General features: G+C 29.7%; 1 protein-coding gene across 4 annotated transcripts in view; it reads left to right on the top strand.

Moving 5' to 3' along the window:
• Positions 1-19,511, top strand: part of LOC147074539 (neurotrimin-like) — a 101,582-nt gene that overhangs the window by 32,965 nt on the left and 49,106 nt on the right. For all 4 annotated transcript variants that reach the window (XM_085943479.1, XM_085943478.1, XM_085943477.1 and 1 more), the window contains 2 exons: positions 4,723-4,895; positions 7,118-7,198. In XM_085943479.1, coding sequence (XP_085799605.1) covers positions 4,723-4,895; positions 7,118-7,198 — 254 coding nt within the window. The remainder of the gene's footprint in view (positions 1-4,722; positions 4,896-7,117; positions 7,199-19,511) is intronic.

The following is a 19,511-nucleotide window of genomic DNA, read 5'->3' as shown; positions in this document are numbered from 1 at the left end:
GCCCTAGTCTTCTGCTGCTCAATTGCAGAATGGACAATATCGCCTTCATTTTGGATATGCCCTGTGGCCAAAAACTTATGAGATATCGTTTTATTTGTTTGTGAATTCCTGATGGCATATAAATACATTGCAGCAATGTATTTATTTTTATTCTACCCGGCATAATTGTCTCTGTAAAAAATAAAATGCTCAATGTGGTGATATTTTTCACATGCAATGTAATCGAGTACACAGCTACCAATTTCATTGGATCCTCATGCAGCTTGACTCTCATCCCACATGTATCAGTTTGCAATATTTTCAGTGATATTATAGACTGTAAGATTGTACATTGCCAACTTTCGTTTATAATAGAAAGTTGACACATTTCCGCAAGGAAGCGGTAAAACAGCCTACAAATCATATACAGCTCCTTTAATGACGCTATTTTGGCCATTAGTTTGGGACTCTGCTACGTCTTTGGTCTTTTCATCCCTTGCCTCTTTTTTTCCAGGTTGATGTGTCTCATACTTTTCTTGGAGTTGTTCTTTTTCTTCTGGTGAAGAATTATTGTATAGGTCGCATTCAACACACAAATCTTTTTTAGGCTTAAAGAAGCCAATATTAAATTCGTCATTAAATACGGATGCGTATAATAGTGTTCTTTTCCAAATGTCATATTGCTGTCAGCTTGTTGTTTTTTGTATAACCGATACATTTCAGCAATTGTTAATTTACCATCTAAATACAATCTAGACGTCTGTGCATGCAAATAATGTTACTTGATCACTGGGAAAGACTTAATGTGAACTCTTATATCATTTTTTAAATCATCGTCAATTTTTTTGTGATTGCCATGGTGTCCTCTTTGTTCTGGAATTGGCGTTCCGGAAAGGAGATCCCTTGTTTTCCACGCAGTGGAGCAGTACTTTTCACTCACTCCAAATGTGTTGATAAAGTATTTTTTGCATACTTCTTGTATTTTACTTCCATTTAATTGAAGTTGATAACAAATATTGTTGCCTCTGCTGGTTCCAGTTTTTTGTTTGAATACTTTGGAACAATAATATCTATGCAACTAGTGAGAAAATTATGCTGTATCTCAAGATCTTCCTGAAGTAACAGAGTTACAACAGTATTTTTTTGAAAAATATTGTTTCAGTTTTTTAGAGAGCTTCTTGTAAAATACTGTCGTAACTTAGTTACAACACTATTTTATTATCGATTTAACAGTTTTCGGAAAGTAATGTACTGTATTAAGTGCTTTTTCTCTGACAATATTTTAGTTTGAGATACGACAATATTTTATTAAAATAGCAAAAAAAAATACGAATCCAACCACATCCATAACTCGAAAACGCCGATTTCAGACTTACGACAGTATCTTACTGGGGGTGCGTTATATTATCATACAAACATCTGGTAATTATAAACCCAAACGCCGCACCCCTAGCATCTATGGACCGCACGCCACTGTCAGAAATATACATTAGAAGAATTATATAAAATTGTTGCTCTATTAAGCCACCAATTCAAACGTCCTTCTTGTCAATAATATTTTATAATAACTACTCTACTGGACATGATTTAAATCTCGTAAATATAGATGAAATTGTTGTTATGTAAACAATGTAGTCAAATTATATTAATAAATTTGATTCGTATAAATTTTTAATTAATTATTTAATATTATAGAATTTACGCAAGATTTAATAATGTAGCATTTATTATTGATCGTGTTTCCGAATACCAGATGTAAAATAATTATGCGTCCTGTACATTTTTGAGGTGGTTGCAAGTTAACTATATAATATTGTCAATAAAAATGAATGAGACTTTATTAACCCATACCTTTATAATAATATACAAATAAAGGAATAAGACATAATACTATGTCTGATCTTCTTTCCTAAGACTTTTTTCTAATACGTAGGTTGTTCAAAATTATGAAATTAAAATAAAATTTAAACAATTTTTCCAATACAAATAATTAAAATATTTACTGTTTGACAATTATATTTATTAGACATTTTGTCATAGTATTCAGTCTAATGGATTTAAATTCAAATCCATCAAGTTTGAAAATTCGGTCGATAGTATTAACCACAGAACAGATAATAAATAGAATACCAATAGGCTATATTCAATACGCCGCATGATGAAGCAGGCTTTTGAATGTGTGAGTGTCCTACAAAAATGAAACACGCATTATGCACGTGCAATAGTGTGTGTAGTACACCAACATTAAAGGAGCGTGAATGAATAAACCGAGAGCAGTTTTCAGTTTTCGACGTTAAACGTATTCTAGACACGTGTGTAAGTTTAACACGGATTCATCCTTACTCAAGTCGGTTACCCGCTATCGTCTTACCCGTTGTGTATTTCAGTTCCCATTATTTCTGAGTTCCCTGGTATTAACACAAACATGGAAGTAGATTTATAAATCTGTTTATGTTAATAGACTTATAAGCACTTTTTTATAAAATATATAAAAGTGAGAATTAAAATATCTTTCTTATTTAAAAAATAATATAACCATATTTAAAAATTTTATATAATTATTATACAAAATATGTGTGGCAACATGACTTTAATTTTCATTCATACTTTCCTGCTAATATGGTTTACCAATTTATTATCGGCACCGGTTGACAAAGCTTATTATGGATATAGGTTTAATTTGAATAGAAAATTAACAATTATAATGGCACGTATACCAATTATAAAAAGCATGTTTAACTTAAATGAACAAAGTTTATTCATACATTGCGCGTGGAATATAAAAATTTCTAGAATCTATGCTGTAATGGACAGTTAAACGTGTCGGAAATTAATTAAAATATCGTTTACTACAATTTAATTAAAATATAAAATAATAATTGACACACGTCAAAAAAAGTAATAGCGATTACCGACTTTGCAACAAACTTTTTAACGAATTAGGTACATTTTATAATGAACTATTTTACGCATAGTAAAATACAGCATCTATTTTTAAAAATACCAATAATAAATATAGAACTGTGTTAGTTATTAATAAATGTTACAACCAATAATACCGTGTGTTAATGTAGAAAACATAACATAATTTAGTTATAATAAGCCAGGTAAATACCGCTTTGACAGGTTAACATGATAACAATTATAATATACGTATACAGTAACGTGAGAGTTTGTCGAGCTTACAACATCATGTCAACACCTTCTAAACTATATCATCACACAGTTAACTCCTTGCATTTGACCAACTTACTGGATTGCGTTGAGTGTCGATATGACCGTCTTCTCCAGCAAACACGACCATTGCACTATCAATTAATATTAACATTATACACAACAAGATTCTGACCATGGAAGATTTATATTTAATTTATGCCATAATTTTAGTAATTAACACGTTGTTTGGAAATTACAACTTATGTATTTAAACTGTCTGTATTTGTTTTAATAGATTAAAATACATCAGTGTCTTGTATGATTTTTATTGTATTTATCATGCTATCCTGAATAGTAGACTTTGAAACCTTTTCATCATAGCAAACGTTTCTTTAAAGAAATATTAATATTTTGAATAACTGAAACATTACCACTGATGATAGAAAATAACAATTTTGAACTTTGAATTAGATATCAAACTTTAAAAAAAGAAAAAAGACCTAAGATAGTTTTCTTCTTCTTATGCCATCCCCTAACGGTGATCTTGTATTACTTGCTTTAGCACTAGGAAAAGATTTGTGAGGCCACACTCATAGGTCACCCATCATAAAGCCTTGGCCACAAAATCCGGCGTCGTCTTCTGCTACGCTTACCGTTGATCTTTTCTTTGATGACAAGTTGAAAAATGCTGTACCTCTGTTCTCTCATATTGTGGCCGAGGTACTCTTCGTCCTTTTTCATTCGGTTGAGAACGTCAACATTTGTCACTCAGTCAATTTAAGGAATTTTGAAGACCTCATCTCGAAAGCCTTAAGTCTCCATGACCTCTCCCGGTTGTGCGTCCACACCTCCATACCATAGAAAATTATTGATAGAACTTATCAGGTTATAGTTTCGCTTACTAGGAGGCATCTCATTTTGAGAAAGCGCTCCTTGCGATCTTATTATCCTAATTTTTTTCTGATAATGGTTCTATTTCTCATTGCCATAAATGTTTCTAAATATTAATAGTGAATCTCATATTCAGTCGGTTTGATATTATTAAAAAAAAACTATTGTATTGTATTTTTGTAATTATTATATAAAATATATTTAACAGTATTTTTTTTTTTAATCTAATGAATATTAACAGCTATCTTTTTTCTTTTGATTACTTTAAAAATATATTAAAAATATAACGAAGCCGGCATTACGTTTATATTCTCAAAGTGAAGTGATAGCCAATTTGTCTAGTAATAGACGTCCATTTTGTATATAATTTTATATAAAATACTTACGTAATTCCGCATTTGAAATCTTCAATATTCAACAAGTAGGTACCTACTTGGTTATATATTTTGTTTGTATAATAATCAGAATCAACATATAATAAGAGTGAAGTAAAAGCTCTAAAAAAAGCTGCGGTGTGTTGACATCGATAATAAGTAGGTAATAAAATATTTTTCTCTTCATTGCAGATGTTTTTGTATTGAATACTTCAAATATTATGGTACAGTTTCAAAACTTAAAAAATGTGCTTAATAAATAATATTATTATATCACTATTTCTTCACTTGGCTTATTTTATTTTTGTTTATTCATTCGCAGAAAAACGAGATGTACAGGGTGCCCCAGATTGGAGGCAGCTGTGGTATAATGGATTCTCGGAATTCCAGCGGCTAGAAAACGGGGCAGATAACAACACTATAACCAATGTGACAACGCAGCTTGGATCAAATGCTTTCTTGCCCTGTCCAGTAAAGAATATTGGCGATAAAGGGGTAAGTACTCGTATTTACATACAATTTTACTGAGCGTACTTGAGTAAATTTATTTAACTGGCCGCCGATAATAAATTTAAACTCCAAATTACTACATACATAAATTTGTTTATTTGTGAAATATATCAAGAATATTCTTTTAATTACACATGAACAGTTACTTACTTACTATTTTATTACATAAAAAATTAATAAATAGGGAACAGTTGTAATAATAATAATAATAAAGGTAAAAAAAAAAGTGAGGAAACGTGTAAAATTAAACGATACAAGTAACATATAATATTATAAACCAATAAACCAGGGGGGGGGCAAACTATTCGGATGAAGGATTCGGATGCCAAAATTTAGGAATTCAAAGTAAAAAACGGGCTGCAAATAAAATACCATTTTTATAATAATATGTACACTATTTATTATCATGAAAAAAAATATTAAAGAAAAAACAATCTCATGATTAGAATCTCATAAGAGGAATGGAACTGTTTTACGTCTTTCAATTGTATTTTCAAATTCATGTGTGAATTTTGTAGTTGAAAAAGGCATTAAAAGATAAAAACGTGAATCTTTTTCAAAAATATATTATTGCTCGCGGGCCGGTTTGCCCGTGGCTACAATAAAATAATAATAATTATAAAACTATAGATATACTAGGTTCCTCGAGTATATTTATTATAAAACATCAGCTCCTATTCTCCCCTGAATACCTTAAGAGTAATTAAAACAGGGACTGCATTAATTATTTATATTTGTATACTTATTTGCTGTTTTGGCACTCATTTGAATAGTATTAACCTGTTCTATCGGTCAATCGATACCAATCTCAGCCACAGTCATCAAAGCAGAATATTCTTAGAGTCCGAATTCTATAAACCTAGATATATTGTTGTACACAGCTAAATTAGCTGATGAGCCTGAAGATTGAACTGATTTATTCTAGTGAGATGGCACGAGTGTATCCACCACAGTGGCATGCCAAACCATACATTTACCTTCCATTCGTGGAATCATCGTGATACTATCAAGTTCACCATTGACGTTTCCTCTTTGGCGGAACTCCCTACAAAACCACATATCAAAAGATTGCATTATTGATGGCATAAATGTGTCGTTAGATTTCAAAATCAGCCAAGTCCATAATAGATGAATAGGAGAGCTTTTTGTTTTCTCAAATACACAGTCACAAGGGTGAAAGTTTATATTATTTCGAGTATAGAATATTTAAAATTAATAAATTCCACATTTCGATAATGCAAACTGTTAGAAAGCAGTAGTTCTTCAACAATTCACAAAAAAGGAAAAAATACCTAAAGGTGGACTTGGCTGATTTTGAAATGTAGCGACACAAATATCTATAAAATTATGTCTATATATTTGGGGTGGATAGAAGATTACGTACTAAATTTTAAATAATAACGGCTCATCTTAGGTAAACGCATTTGGTGGCGTGTTGAGCGGCGCGCGCAACTCATTCGTTTAACCGTATAAAGGTATAACCAAAAAAAGATTTTGTCTACGAACATTTTCACACACGGTTATAAGTTTGAGTTGCGTGCGCCGCTCAACGCTTCGCCGACTTCGTCCACGTAAGAGGTCCAGTTATATTATTCAACTCTTTATTTTTAGTAACTATGTCAGTTTACTATCCGTATGAAAAAAAACACGGAGCTTACCTACCCTTTTATCGGACTAATAAAAATTACAGGTCTCTTATTATTTGGAATCGACCGTATATCACCTGTTTTGAAAATATACAATAATTAATAGTTTTAGATCGTTGAAAATTTGTATAGTACAATACCGTAGTAAAAGTACCTTTTAGTAGATTTTATATCATATGTACCAAAATATGAAGCATCATTTAATTATCTCCGAGTTTATAACCTAATTATGATTTAATGAAAAAATAAGCAAAATATTTGTTGGGAAAAAATGATATTTCTTTAAAAATTAACTGTAAAATTTTCAAAATAATACAATGCATACCTATTCGTTTAGTATATATTTATAAAAATACATAAATACAGACTGTCAAAACCAGATGTATATAGAAAGTTGATCAACATTCTACAGAACCCGCACAAAATTATAATTCATTTTTTTAAATTCCGAAAAAAATACTGCTATTCAATTTTTACTTATTTTCTTATATGATTAAAAAATGTCAAATAGTACTTCAACAGACACTTTATTATTTTTCTTATAATATATATTTTTTTCAGCAAATATCATGGGTGAGAAAGAGAGACTGGCATATTCTATCATCAGGGATGTTCGCATATACAAATGATGAAAGATTTCAGGTGAGCAGTGCTATACATATTATAATATAATATATCATGATATTAATAAAATTAATTTAATATCAATTTATATGTAAACGATAAATACAGCGTCCTCTGGTAAGCATAGTAGTCAATTATATTATACAATGAGAATCACGCAGGATACCTTTAATAGAAGACCATAACCGTAGACTATAGATACACCTAGACGCCACCCATTGCATTGCTAAATCAAGCTGCGTGCCGTGCGTTTGGTTTGTGGGTGAACGCGTTTGTACACAAATGTTTGAGACGATAGACCATTTCACTAGTGCTGGCACTAGACGCTCAGAATTAAAATATATTTTTCTATTTTTTTTACGTTATATAGTATTTTTAAGCAGTCAAAATGCAACCATAAGGTAAAGATATCCCTAATTTAAGTTATTTTAAAGAAACACTAGGTCACTTGATATTAAAATACATAATAACATACAAATAATAATTATGACGAACATTATCAACTTACCTATGAAACGTAACACCATCTTCCTGCTTATCAGCAGGTACGGCTACCACCTTTTAATACAACACACATAACCATCTTTTCTACTTAATTAACTAAAAATATTTACCACTGACTTTATGTTTAACACAAAAAATAGCAATTTTAGCAACACGGTTATCGACGCTGAGTTAAACAATTAAGTAAGATTTGGCGGCGACACCATAGCAAACTATCTCCCACATCTGTAAACCTTTTATCTTACTCTATCGCGTGTCGCAGAGATTATAAGAGTGCCGAATACTTTCTCACTTGCACTTATGCATCGTTTTTGTTCAGGCCTTGACCGTAACAGAAATGATCGTTACGCGGAGTTGTCAAATGAAGCTATCGCCTTTTATGAACATCTAATTTATAAACAATATATATTCTCTTATTCTTTTAGTACCATCCTATATTAAAGGTTTGATTCCAACTTGTAGTACACGTCCCTTTAATGGGACAGTTGTATTCAATTTCCAACAGTTTTGAAATTGCGACACTTATGGAGGCGGCAAAACCATGCAAATGCTTCTGCAGTTCACAATTTTCCTAAATTGGAGTGAATCATATTTTTATTGCGAAAATTTTGACGACATATGCAGCTTTTCTTGACTTGATAGTAATTATAAGTAATCTGTCTTATTTTCTCATCTTAAAATATCCTTATTGGTAATGTGATCAGTTTAGGATATCTTTATGGGTTACCGATACAGTCACTTCTCTAAAGCCTCAAATTTTCTTTTGATCCATTTCTTTTATGGCAGGTTTTGACTCTTCGCCAACAATGGCTTGATTTCAAAAGAGGTGTTTAATAATTATTATAGTATTTTAATCCCTCAAACATAATCTAACAGACTTTAATATTCTCAATCTTTCACGCCCACGATGCTCGAACGGTAATTTGTCGGTTTATAATATCGTGGTTATATGGTTCAAATTCCAGATCTAGAAAATTCGCATGCAATTTTTCAATATATTTTGAACTCTGAGAATTGAACGAATAGAAAGTAGGTAATTCACATCAATTTCCCGTAAATATAAAAATCTATTAATAAAACCTTTAACGTGCCATTACCAAGGTTATAGTGTATTAAAAGAATATAAAAATAAGCTATAATATAATAATCGTTGGACAAATTCCCAACCCAAGGTACCCAAGAGATACAAAGCATCCACAAGGTAGATTTTTAGGCCACTGGATTGATGAAATGGTTAAGTTTGGCGGAACTACGTGGCAACGCAACGCACATGACAGAGAGTAGTGGAATTAGCTTGGAGAGGCCTTCATTCAGCAATAGATAGATTCAGCCTACTGATGATGATGATGATAATAAAAATAAGTAAATGTCCATATTATATTAAAATTTTACTAATGTATGTGACACTTCAAATGTTCATGAATCTTGTATATTAAACTAATTCATTAAATTTTTCTCGCGCTTTAGCTAAGGAATCTTCAGCAAAAATTTAAACGCTCCAGGTCTCCATTTCTGTGTCTGTATATTCTGGAAATACTTTGTAGTTTCAGTATGTATGGATCATTCCCGTGTCGTAGGGTTGCTGTCAAAAGTTGATAAGTAGAAAGTAGAATGTACAAGGTAGAAATAAATCAGCATTATGCTTGATTTTAGAAGGCATGTCAAACTTCAAATTGAAATTATTCCATAATATAATTTCTAGACTTGGCAGTAACCGTACGATCCTAGATTTACCCATTTACTTATTTGGACAGCACATTGAAGAGACATAATATTCTATTTGAATAAAAAATAGACTATGTAGTAAAATGTATCAAAAAATGTTTCTTATTTATTTTTTTAAACCGAAATTATAGGGAAATATCAGATCTGTTTACTGCACATAAATAAACTATTTTTAATATAATACAACATTTTTTTGTGTACGTTATACATATTATATTTAACAATTTTTTGCTAAACTGTGGTTTTAAATGTTAAAAAGGTCACAACTTTTTACATTTTTATGGATTTTTTACTTTACATGCCCCAATTAAAACAATTCGACCACTAATAATCATATTTTTTTATGTTTTAAGTATAGTATAAAACATGCATAACTAGCTAGTTTATCATCATCAGCCTGAAGCTATCCACTGCTGGATGAAGGCCTCTCCAAGTTGATTCCACTTTTCTCGGTCATTTACGTTGCATATCGTTGTATATCGTAAATTAAATGTGTAAGCATATCATAATATTATAACAATAAAACACAGTATATTAATTGTTTACTTTCCAAAATAAACATCTTCAGCATTTTAAAACTTCTAATAGGAGACCTTACTGTCGAAACGTTAAAACTAAAATAATAATATATTAAATAAAAAATTCGATTTTTGACAAACGGAAACAAAGAACGTACATTCTGGCATCCTGAAAAAATGTCAATTTATTGACACAAAGCGAAGCAAACAGCCCTTGGAACGTTTTTCCATATTCAAAAGAGGGATTTAAAAAAAAACCTTTTTTTTGCGGAACAATGTCAATGCTGCAAGAATGTTTCCGGAAAGAAATCTTTTATATGTGATTGCCCGTTGCCCTGGAAACATCATAAAAGTTCAACAAACTGAATAAGTTTGATACTAGCTAACAATAAGTAATCATTTATTTATAACAGCAAACTTAAATGTATAAGAAGTTTTCGTTTTTTCATTTGCTCTGTATCAAAAATAGAATACCTACAAAATATAATATATAAGTATACATTATATAATATTTATATATAAAAAAAAAACCAAAATTACTTATTTTTTACATTCAATTTTTATTCATCTGTGATAGAAATGCCTTTTTGTGTTTAGTAAATCGAATGATCTGTCTTTAAGTAGATATTTACTCAATTACAAAAATATTTAATGTAAAGTTATATTAGATCGTAGATATAAAAATAATATAATCAGATTTTAAATGTAAAACATGACCTTATTATAGAGAAATTATGTACCTAAGATTTCTTAAAAAAAAAATATTCTAAGGTCTATATAGTCGTGGGTTTAAGGCAAGGCCCACACTAGACGAAAATTCCGTCGCTGAAATTATGCGGTAAATCCGTTACTAAGCATTGCAGCCACATTTATTATTCCGTGGCAGATTATCAGTCGACTGCCAAAGCTTATTTACTTGCGCATGCAACGCCGACTATCCGCCGAATGTGCCGCGTTGCATTAAGTAACGTACAATGCAACGTTGCCGATCTGACGCTAACGGAAGATCGGTTTGCGGATGATTGAGCAAATGCCAATGTTAAGCGGACTGCTGATAGATAACCGATCTTCCGCGTAATGTGGCCGATGACGGCAAATTATATGTAATAAAATGTATTGGCGTTCCATCGCGCATCCTTCGCGACGGAATTTCCGCGTAGTGTAGCGCTGGTCTAAGGATAGAGTACCGAGTCTAGCAAAATAAAATCACACACTACGAGTATATTCTAATATATTGAGCATGTGGCTAACATCCATTTTTCGTAAAATAAAAATCACTTAGGAATCTCATTGTGAGATGGCCAAAATGATAGATTATAATAATATATGGCCAACTAAAAAAATATGTGTCGAAATATTTAAATTGTGTGTTTTGTTACCTTGTTATAATATCATAATTTTTTTTCTCTAATCTTAGCATGTTATTAATCGATTATGTTTTGAATTATTTATTTATATTATAGTTTTGAAAAATGCCTAAAACAGTCACAGAACATCCGTCAATATTTTATTACATCTTTAAAAACTATAATTCATAAAAAAATATATAAGAAACGTCAATAATAAAAATAATAATTATTCTACTGTCTAGACAAGAACCCAGATTTTCAGAGTCTGATAGATTTTTTGAAACTTTGAAATTGTATGAACTCATTTATGCTCTTTCGTGAAGTGTGCAAACTCGACTAGAATGACAATTTTCTACCAGTATTTTCAACACCCTTCAATTATGAAAGTTACTGGGATCCACACACAAATTATTACAGTTAAAAATTCACGCTGGTCGAGTTGGTAAAACTGCTGTCTATAAAACAGTGAGTTGTGTATTTAATCCCATGGCTGGGCAACAAAAAAATACGTCATGTTGTATTGTTCAATTTATTATTATATTTGATTGAGCGTCACGAAACATTAGATTGCGCAAATGAATAAAAGTGAAAAGTGTTAATATAATATCATTTATATCATCTTCAATGAGGAGTAATATGTTCACCGAGTTGAATTATTAATTTAACACCCTCTTTTTATTTTGACTGTTTTCATGACTACACGTCTCTTGAAATTGTCAGCTCTTAACAAACAATATTGCCAAATAATATGAATATATTATATTTCACACATAATACATAGAGATTATTTTTCATTCACATTTTTACCAGCACAGTCACAGTAACGTGTTTAGTCATTCAGATAATTCAAAATATCTTCATTCATCACCATATTAACAATAATCTACTGTGAGCAAGCCATAGTGAGAAAAAATCTTGCTCACTGAACAATGCCGCTAAAACTTAGTAAACTAAGATTTTTTGTGTAAGATATCAAGTTGCAATGGCTGACAGAGGTAGAGTGACTTTATTTTAAAGAAAAATATAGAAAATTCCCGAAGATTCAATTAGACTAAGCTGACAGAGCTTGAAGGCAAAACTAGCTTCATCGGTTAAGATCTAAGAACTGTCCAATAAGATTATTTTGCCGATTATGAGGTTATGGAAGGGGAGGGGGGTTATTCTTCGTGGTAAATTTAATTTTATTAAAATAAATACTACTTTTTTGTTTTGTATTTATAGTCTTGAACGTGAAAATTAGCTAGCCGTATTTAATCTTGTAAAAAATCATTTTTCACATTGCTGGAAAATAATTTAAAGTTTTTGTAAAAAAATAATTTTATTATTTATTACCCAAGACATCTATCTGATGTTTAAAAATTTGGCGTTATTCTTAATTTGAAATTACAATAGTACGGACTCTTTTAATAAATAATAATATATAGACATACTACTACACAATGAGTACCCAATATCTTACAGTTACCTAAATTCGTATACACCATATTATATTTTATCTTTTCCTAATATAAAATATAAGAGACTTAATTATTATACTATTTTAGTGAAACTAGTTGGATTTAATTTACTCATAATATAGTATGGAAATCTTTTTGCGTACTAGAGTAATTATTAATAAATTATGTTATACTTTTAACAGCGTTTACAAAATATGTCAAATTATGGTAAGTTTAATTTAGTAAATGGCATTGTAATTAAACTTCTGTTTACTTGTAAGGCATTGCGACCACCTCTTAACTAATTATGCTTGTAACTTGTATCTGAAATAGTATGGCATGCTCGTTTTAGAATAACATGCCCGCTGGGAAATACAACATACATCTGAATCAGGCAATGTAAACTCATTGCAAATTCATTTGAATACAAAGTAAAACACTAAAATGGAATGATGTATCCTCTATGCTTAACTTACTCACATACCTATATCATGTAATTGTTATTATTGTAATAACACTTATTAATAGAAAACTCAACATGTGTTTATCTTCTGATTAATTTACCTGTTTGGTTAGAATTAATACTATCGATTGCGAAGTGATTATCTACACAATTATTTATCAACATCACAAAAACTAAAAACCAAATTAAAAAATACGAAAAGAATTAATACTTCTATAATATATTAGTTAATATTAAAGATAATAAAATTGACTAAAATATACACAAAAAATCCAAAAAGGTCGGGAATGAGTATAACCAACTCTTTGGTTTCTCAATTGTTTACAACATTTTTAATAGCTCGTATTCTTATTTGTCCGGTGGTTATTTATCCAGTACAAATCTTGCAATCGATTTTTAACTAACTTTCCGACTAGTTAGACATTTGAAGCTTTTAGAATGTATAAGAACACGATGCCAATGCATTCTTTTAATACTTTTAGCCATCTTAAAGTAGAATTGAATTCATTTTCAGTTAATTCTGTTTTGTATGAAAAGTTATTTCTGAAGAAATCCGTAATCCAATCCACTATTATTGGTTGCTAAGGGGGTGGTCCTAGCAACTAAATTATTATTATATACGTGCGTTACTATGGAAATCATAATGACATTTCAGTATTCTATATTTGTTTGTTTATTTGTTTTTTATTTACTTCATACAAGTTTGAACATATTGAGCATAATAATTCAACATCAAATTTAAAAACGTTGTACATAAAAAGTTATTTTTAACTTGTAATTATTTGTTTTATAACTATTTTACTCGCAACAAAAGTGGGCTTAATATTAGTTAATAAACTTACACAATATGATCGTACAGAGAAATTATACAGAATAGCATAGAGATCGATAACCATAAATGTATTTTTAAGAAACATATAAATCAGTAGCTAAAATTACATATATTAATATAGTACATTTTTATTTAGCCTAGCGTTTACAGTCTGCAGTTAGATAAATATTAAATAATAATAAGTGCTTTATTTCATTCAAATTTTGTACAAAACTTCTGAAGGTTACTATAATCTGAGCTTTAAGTGTTACAATTTACGGTAATATAATATTTGATTTCAAAATAGTTAACAACAAACAATGAGATCGTTTCTGTGTTATTATATTATTTAAGCTACAATTTCAAATTACTTATTTATCACAAACAAGTTGAGCATGACAATGTTGTTTTTTTAAGAATCTGAATCTAAGGTTTTGATTAATATTATTCAACATTTTTCAGACTGATGTTCCATAAACTCGAAAAGAATTACATATTTGATAATAATAATGATTGTAATAAAATTATAAGTACCTATTTAATTTTTTTTTTTTGTATTATCAATAATTTGAAAAATAATACTAAATTCGTTTATAGTTACAGTACATTACATTTTATACACTGTTTTTACACATTTTTATATTATATAATATAATATTATCGATTGTGAAAATAAATAATAAATAGTATTCATAATGCGTAGATACATTATATTACATGCTAGCTTCAATCATGCGGTAGTATTGTAAGTAATATTTGCAGGTTTATTTTATTTCAGAAACATTTAGACACACAAAAATGCTTTCATGTTTGGATGAACTATAAACATCTTAAAATTAAGTATAAAATTATTAGGTTCGAATAAATGGTTTGTGACCTATATAGGTATTTAAATATTGCACAATAGTGAGTCTGTTATATTAAATTAAAAAAAAAAAACAAAATGATTTTTAATGGTTTTGATTAAAATTGAAATAAATATAGGTACATACATATGTGAAATATTTTTTTAATTTAAGTATTTTACTGTGTTCATATTTTCCACAGTATGAATAAATAACTGTGGAATCAAGCATTGATTACTTAATTGCTTGATTTTTGAAATACTGATCCCATTTCGATTGAAGTTTAAAAACTTTCCAGACTGATGGTATGTTTTATATTGCCTTAACCAATGCAAATACAAATACGAATGATATTTTACAGTTGAAAACATTCTAAATATGTTTGATATGTCGAGAATCATACGGAGAAAGTACACGAGAATCACGGCCCATTAACCACTTGGCCCGCTACATATTTTCCAGGGCCGAGCCTTTTTGTAATGTTTACTTAACCTTTTCAACGCCAAAAATTCCTAAAACTTGTTAAATTATTTTGATAAACGACACTCATTTAGTTCGTCTATATCCGGTATTACATATTTCGTATTTTTTGATGTGATTCAACAAAATACAAAATAATATTATCGACCTTATTTGATGTTAAAAATATTTATCAGGTTTTGTCATAGTACTCGCAATTGTAAACTAATTTCAAAAGTTTTTTATGACTTAAATATCGAGTGCTTAACTCAAACAACGTTATCTACAATTTGAGATAACGTTATTTTACTTTTCCGGCTACATGATAGTCAAACAACGTTATGCCAATCTTTTCTAATTTCTTCTTAAATCGTCAATAAAGTTTAACGTTAACTACATAAGTTACCTTTGTTTTCATATTTTTTTAAAACTTTTTTTATACATTTTAACATCATCATAAACAAAATAAATCAACAATACACACTAAATTATAACATATAAACATTAGGTTTTATATAAAATTTTCCCTCGTTGAGTTACAAGAATCTAAAATAACGATTTTTGGCTCTCCTGTAAAGTTGCACTTTTGTAGATAGTGTTGTTTGACATTAAAACCTCGATATGTATTAAATATTTAAAATAATATTTTAAATAAGGGGCATTGAAACATTAACCACAAGTGTAAACTAATAAAAGAAATCATTTTAATATTTTTTTTCAGATAGAATTAAGACATTTTTATTAACTTGCCAATCTTTTACAAAAATGAAAACTGCTCGTTATTGTTTCCCGGGACATCAAATAATATAAATACCTTTAAATTATAATTTATTTAAGTTTTGTACTATTCCACTTGAGTCTTGAGCTTTTTCTTGCCGTATTTTCTGCTACTCGTCAATGTAAACACAGCTAACAAATGTTTTCGGAAAAGTACAAAACTCAAATCATAAACCCTCAGTTGATCGTATTAATAGTTTATACATAAATTTTCTTCTATTAGTCGTTATTTCATAGCTAAGGATCATGACTACCCTGAAATGCAACTGTTAATCAATATTTTTTACCTCTTGCAGTCTTCTGCTTTTTTAAGGGCAGAACGAAACTGCCCAGTTAATTCAGGATCCGTAACTCTACATAAATATTATACAATAATATGAAAAACACTAATGTTTGTATAAAATATTGGTTTTACGGCAGACCAGTGGGCTTATTCTATACTTATCGAACGCTTAAGTGATAAATATTATCAAACTTAGTACAATAGATACAATCAAAGTATTAGCACTTATTATAACAATTTATTACAATACGATGTTTGTAATTGTTACAATACAAGAGAGGTACTGTTAAAATATAGCATTTATTGCAATAATTAGAAACATCGTATTGTAATTGTTAAAATACATGCTAATACTTGGATATAAACTACCGTAAGTTTGATAATATTTATCACTTTAACACTTTAGCGGTCAATCATATAGAATAAACTGGCAGATTCCTTAATTTTTGCATATATAGTACTCGTTGCATAAAGTATCATCGCATCTGTCTCAATTTATGTTCGCCTTCTTATTTCTGTTTTACATCCGCTGTTTTGTTTTTAAAAATATGTTAGTTAGGTGTTCAACTTTTTATCATTACCTGAAAATTACCTTCCTACTACACATACCTACTTAATTTTCTATCTGAGACAATAACCATATGTAGTTAGTGACTACCTCCTTTAGGTTCAATGTAGATAATTAAGTACCTACTTTATGGCCTTCACGACGTGTGAGCATATTATAATATTTTCTCGTTTTCAACGAGACTATGCGTTATTCATGTATATAAAGATACCTTACCACATGCTCAGATAAAATGACATAGCACTATGTCCATGTTTTTAGGTCATATACAGGGTTTCCAAACCACGTTAAATATACATAATTCTGAAACACGTCAAAAATACCTGATTAGAAGAAATTTTGATGCCAAACAGAACTCGCAACTGGCATTCATTCAGATTCTGGCTAACATACAATACCAATTTTTCCAACTGCACTATACCAAATCATGATAAAATTAATCTATAATCACGGGTCCAATGTGTTTAAATTTTTAAATACTAACTACCATTTTCTTTTATATTGGTTTTTTTCTAATATGTATATTTCTGAACTATGTCAGCTTAATAAAGAATGTTTCATTATTATAATATCTTATAATGTGACGTTGAATTAAAAACTAGTTTATTCAAAATATGAATAAATACTTATTTCTTTCTACAAAGTTTTGACATATTTAAAGGACTAGGACTATGGTCTCACTATTGAAACTTGATTTGATATCAATAAAAAGGATTTCAAGATATACACATTTATATTTTTATAAAAATTGATGTTTTTTAAAATAAAAAAATAAAATAAAAATAAACATAATAAAACTATGAAATAGTCAAAAATATCTTGGATTTCTCATAGACAACTTAATAAACTATGTATTACCATAATATAATAGTATGTTATAATAAAATGGGATACTTTAACAAATTCACATTTCACATGATTGTAAGTTTATCTTTGACATAAAATAAAAAATATTTATCTTTTAAATGTTATCACATACATATTTATTAGTTAATACATTTTAAATTGTAGATTATCAAAAAAAATATCTTAAATTGCTAGTTTCGTATTAATTCTTGCGATAGGTACCTCTGGTAGGTAGAGGTATTGGCTTAAGAAAACTGGCCATTTTTACATCCTTCCATAATAATAATGGTTATATATTATAATCATTTTTACAAAATATGAATAAAAAAAAATATCCCCATAATTATCCAAGCACCCTAATTCACCAAACACCCCTTTTCGTACGATAAAATAGTTTTAGTATTTAAATAATACTATTTTAAAATATATTTTATCATATGGAGACGAGTGTTTAAAATTCCACCCACGGCCAGTGAGTATGTAACGTAGCATTATGTTAAAACCGCATAGCCTTTGGGCATTAGTTAGTCTGAGTTGTACGAAAAGGTTTCACGATTAGACTAATTACGGTGCGCGAAGGGTTATTCACGGTGTATTTATTTTACAGTTTCAATTATTTCACGTTACAGTCTTGTTATCATTTTAATCCCTTCCTTATATTTTTTTTAATGAAGCCTGTTTATCATATTGTCGTTAAATTTATTTGTCAATTATTTTATTTACTGTTATTTCATGTTGGAAAGATTTATTATAGTTGAAAGTAATAATAAATTTAATGTAATTTCATTACGACAAAAACTGGCTTCACAAGATTTAAGAATGTAACATTCTTTATTAAACATACCTAATTTAAAATTTTTTGAATTTTAAAATTTTTATTTGATATTGCGTGCGTGCTACCTGTGCTACTGTATGGCTATGAAACATGGCATCTTACTAAGCTTCAAGAGTCTCGGTTTTTCAGCTTTGATAATCGATGTCTCTGCCGAATCTTAGGGGTACATCGGTACGACCACGTTACAATCACCCGAGTTCGTAAGCAGATACAACAGCCTTCGGTGATTGAAGTTATCACGAAGATACGCTGTACGTGGCTGGGACACGTATTCCGGATGCCGTCAAAGAGTGCGTCACTTCGTAAAGCTTGTGGCACAGCCTCAAAGGTTCCGTCGCCATGGCCGGCCCTCCCTCACCCTGCAGCGGTGTGTACAAGAGCAACCTACTTGCTGCAGGTCTGACATGGCGGGAGACGCATGAGTTGGCGATGGACCGAGGGAAGTGGCGCCAACTTGTGCTTGCCCTATGACCCTATGTTGGGACGTGACAGGGTGGAAGAAGAAAGAAGAAGAATTTCAAATTTATTGCCGCAATAATATAGGAGATGTATATCTTAGTGGTCAGGAAATATTATGGACCCGAATCCTAAAGGGCGCAGGTTCGACTTGCTGAGTAGGTATCGTATTTTTTCAAAAAGATTTTGTTTTCAAATTATTTATCCATTAAAATAAATATTTTACATTTCTAAATTACAGTATTTTGTTATATATATTTTTCAACAAAAATTTTATTACTTAATTTACTGTTTTGTTGCCTGAGTTTTTTTTTAAATAAATAGTATTGGAAAAATTATATAAATACATAATTATATTGTTTTTAATACTAAAACAAGCTTAGATGCCCAATGAGGGTAGTGATGTAAAATATTAGTGTAATTAGTACTATAAATGAAAGAATCAAAAACTCCCAG

This window comes from Rhyacophila brunnea, unplaced genomic scaffold (genome assembly GCF_057557595.1).
Source record: "Rhyacophila brunnea isolate RB1 unplaced genomic scaffold, BYU_Rbru_1.0 scaffold_16, whole genome shotgun sequence".
Classification (NCBI taxonomy): Eukaryota; Metazoa; Arthropoda; class Insecta; order Trichoptera; family Rhyacophilidae; genus Rhyacophila; species Rhyacophila brunnea.
The sequence above is the reverse complement of the archived record's forward strand: the minus strand, read 5'-3'. Positions and strand labels throughout refer to the sequence as shown.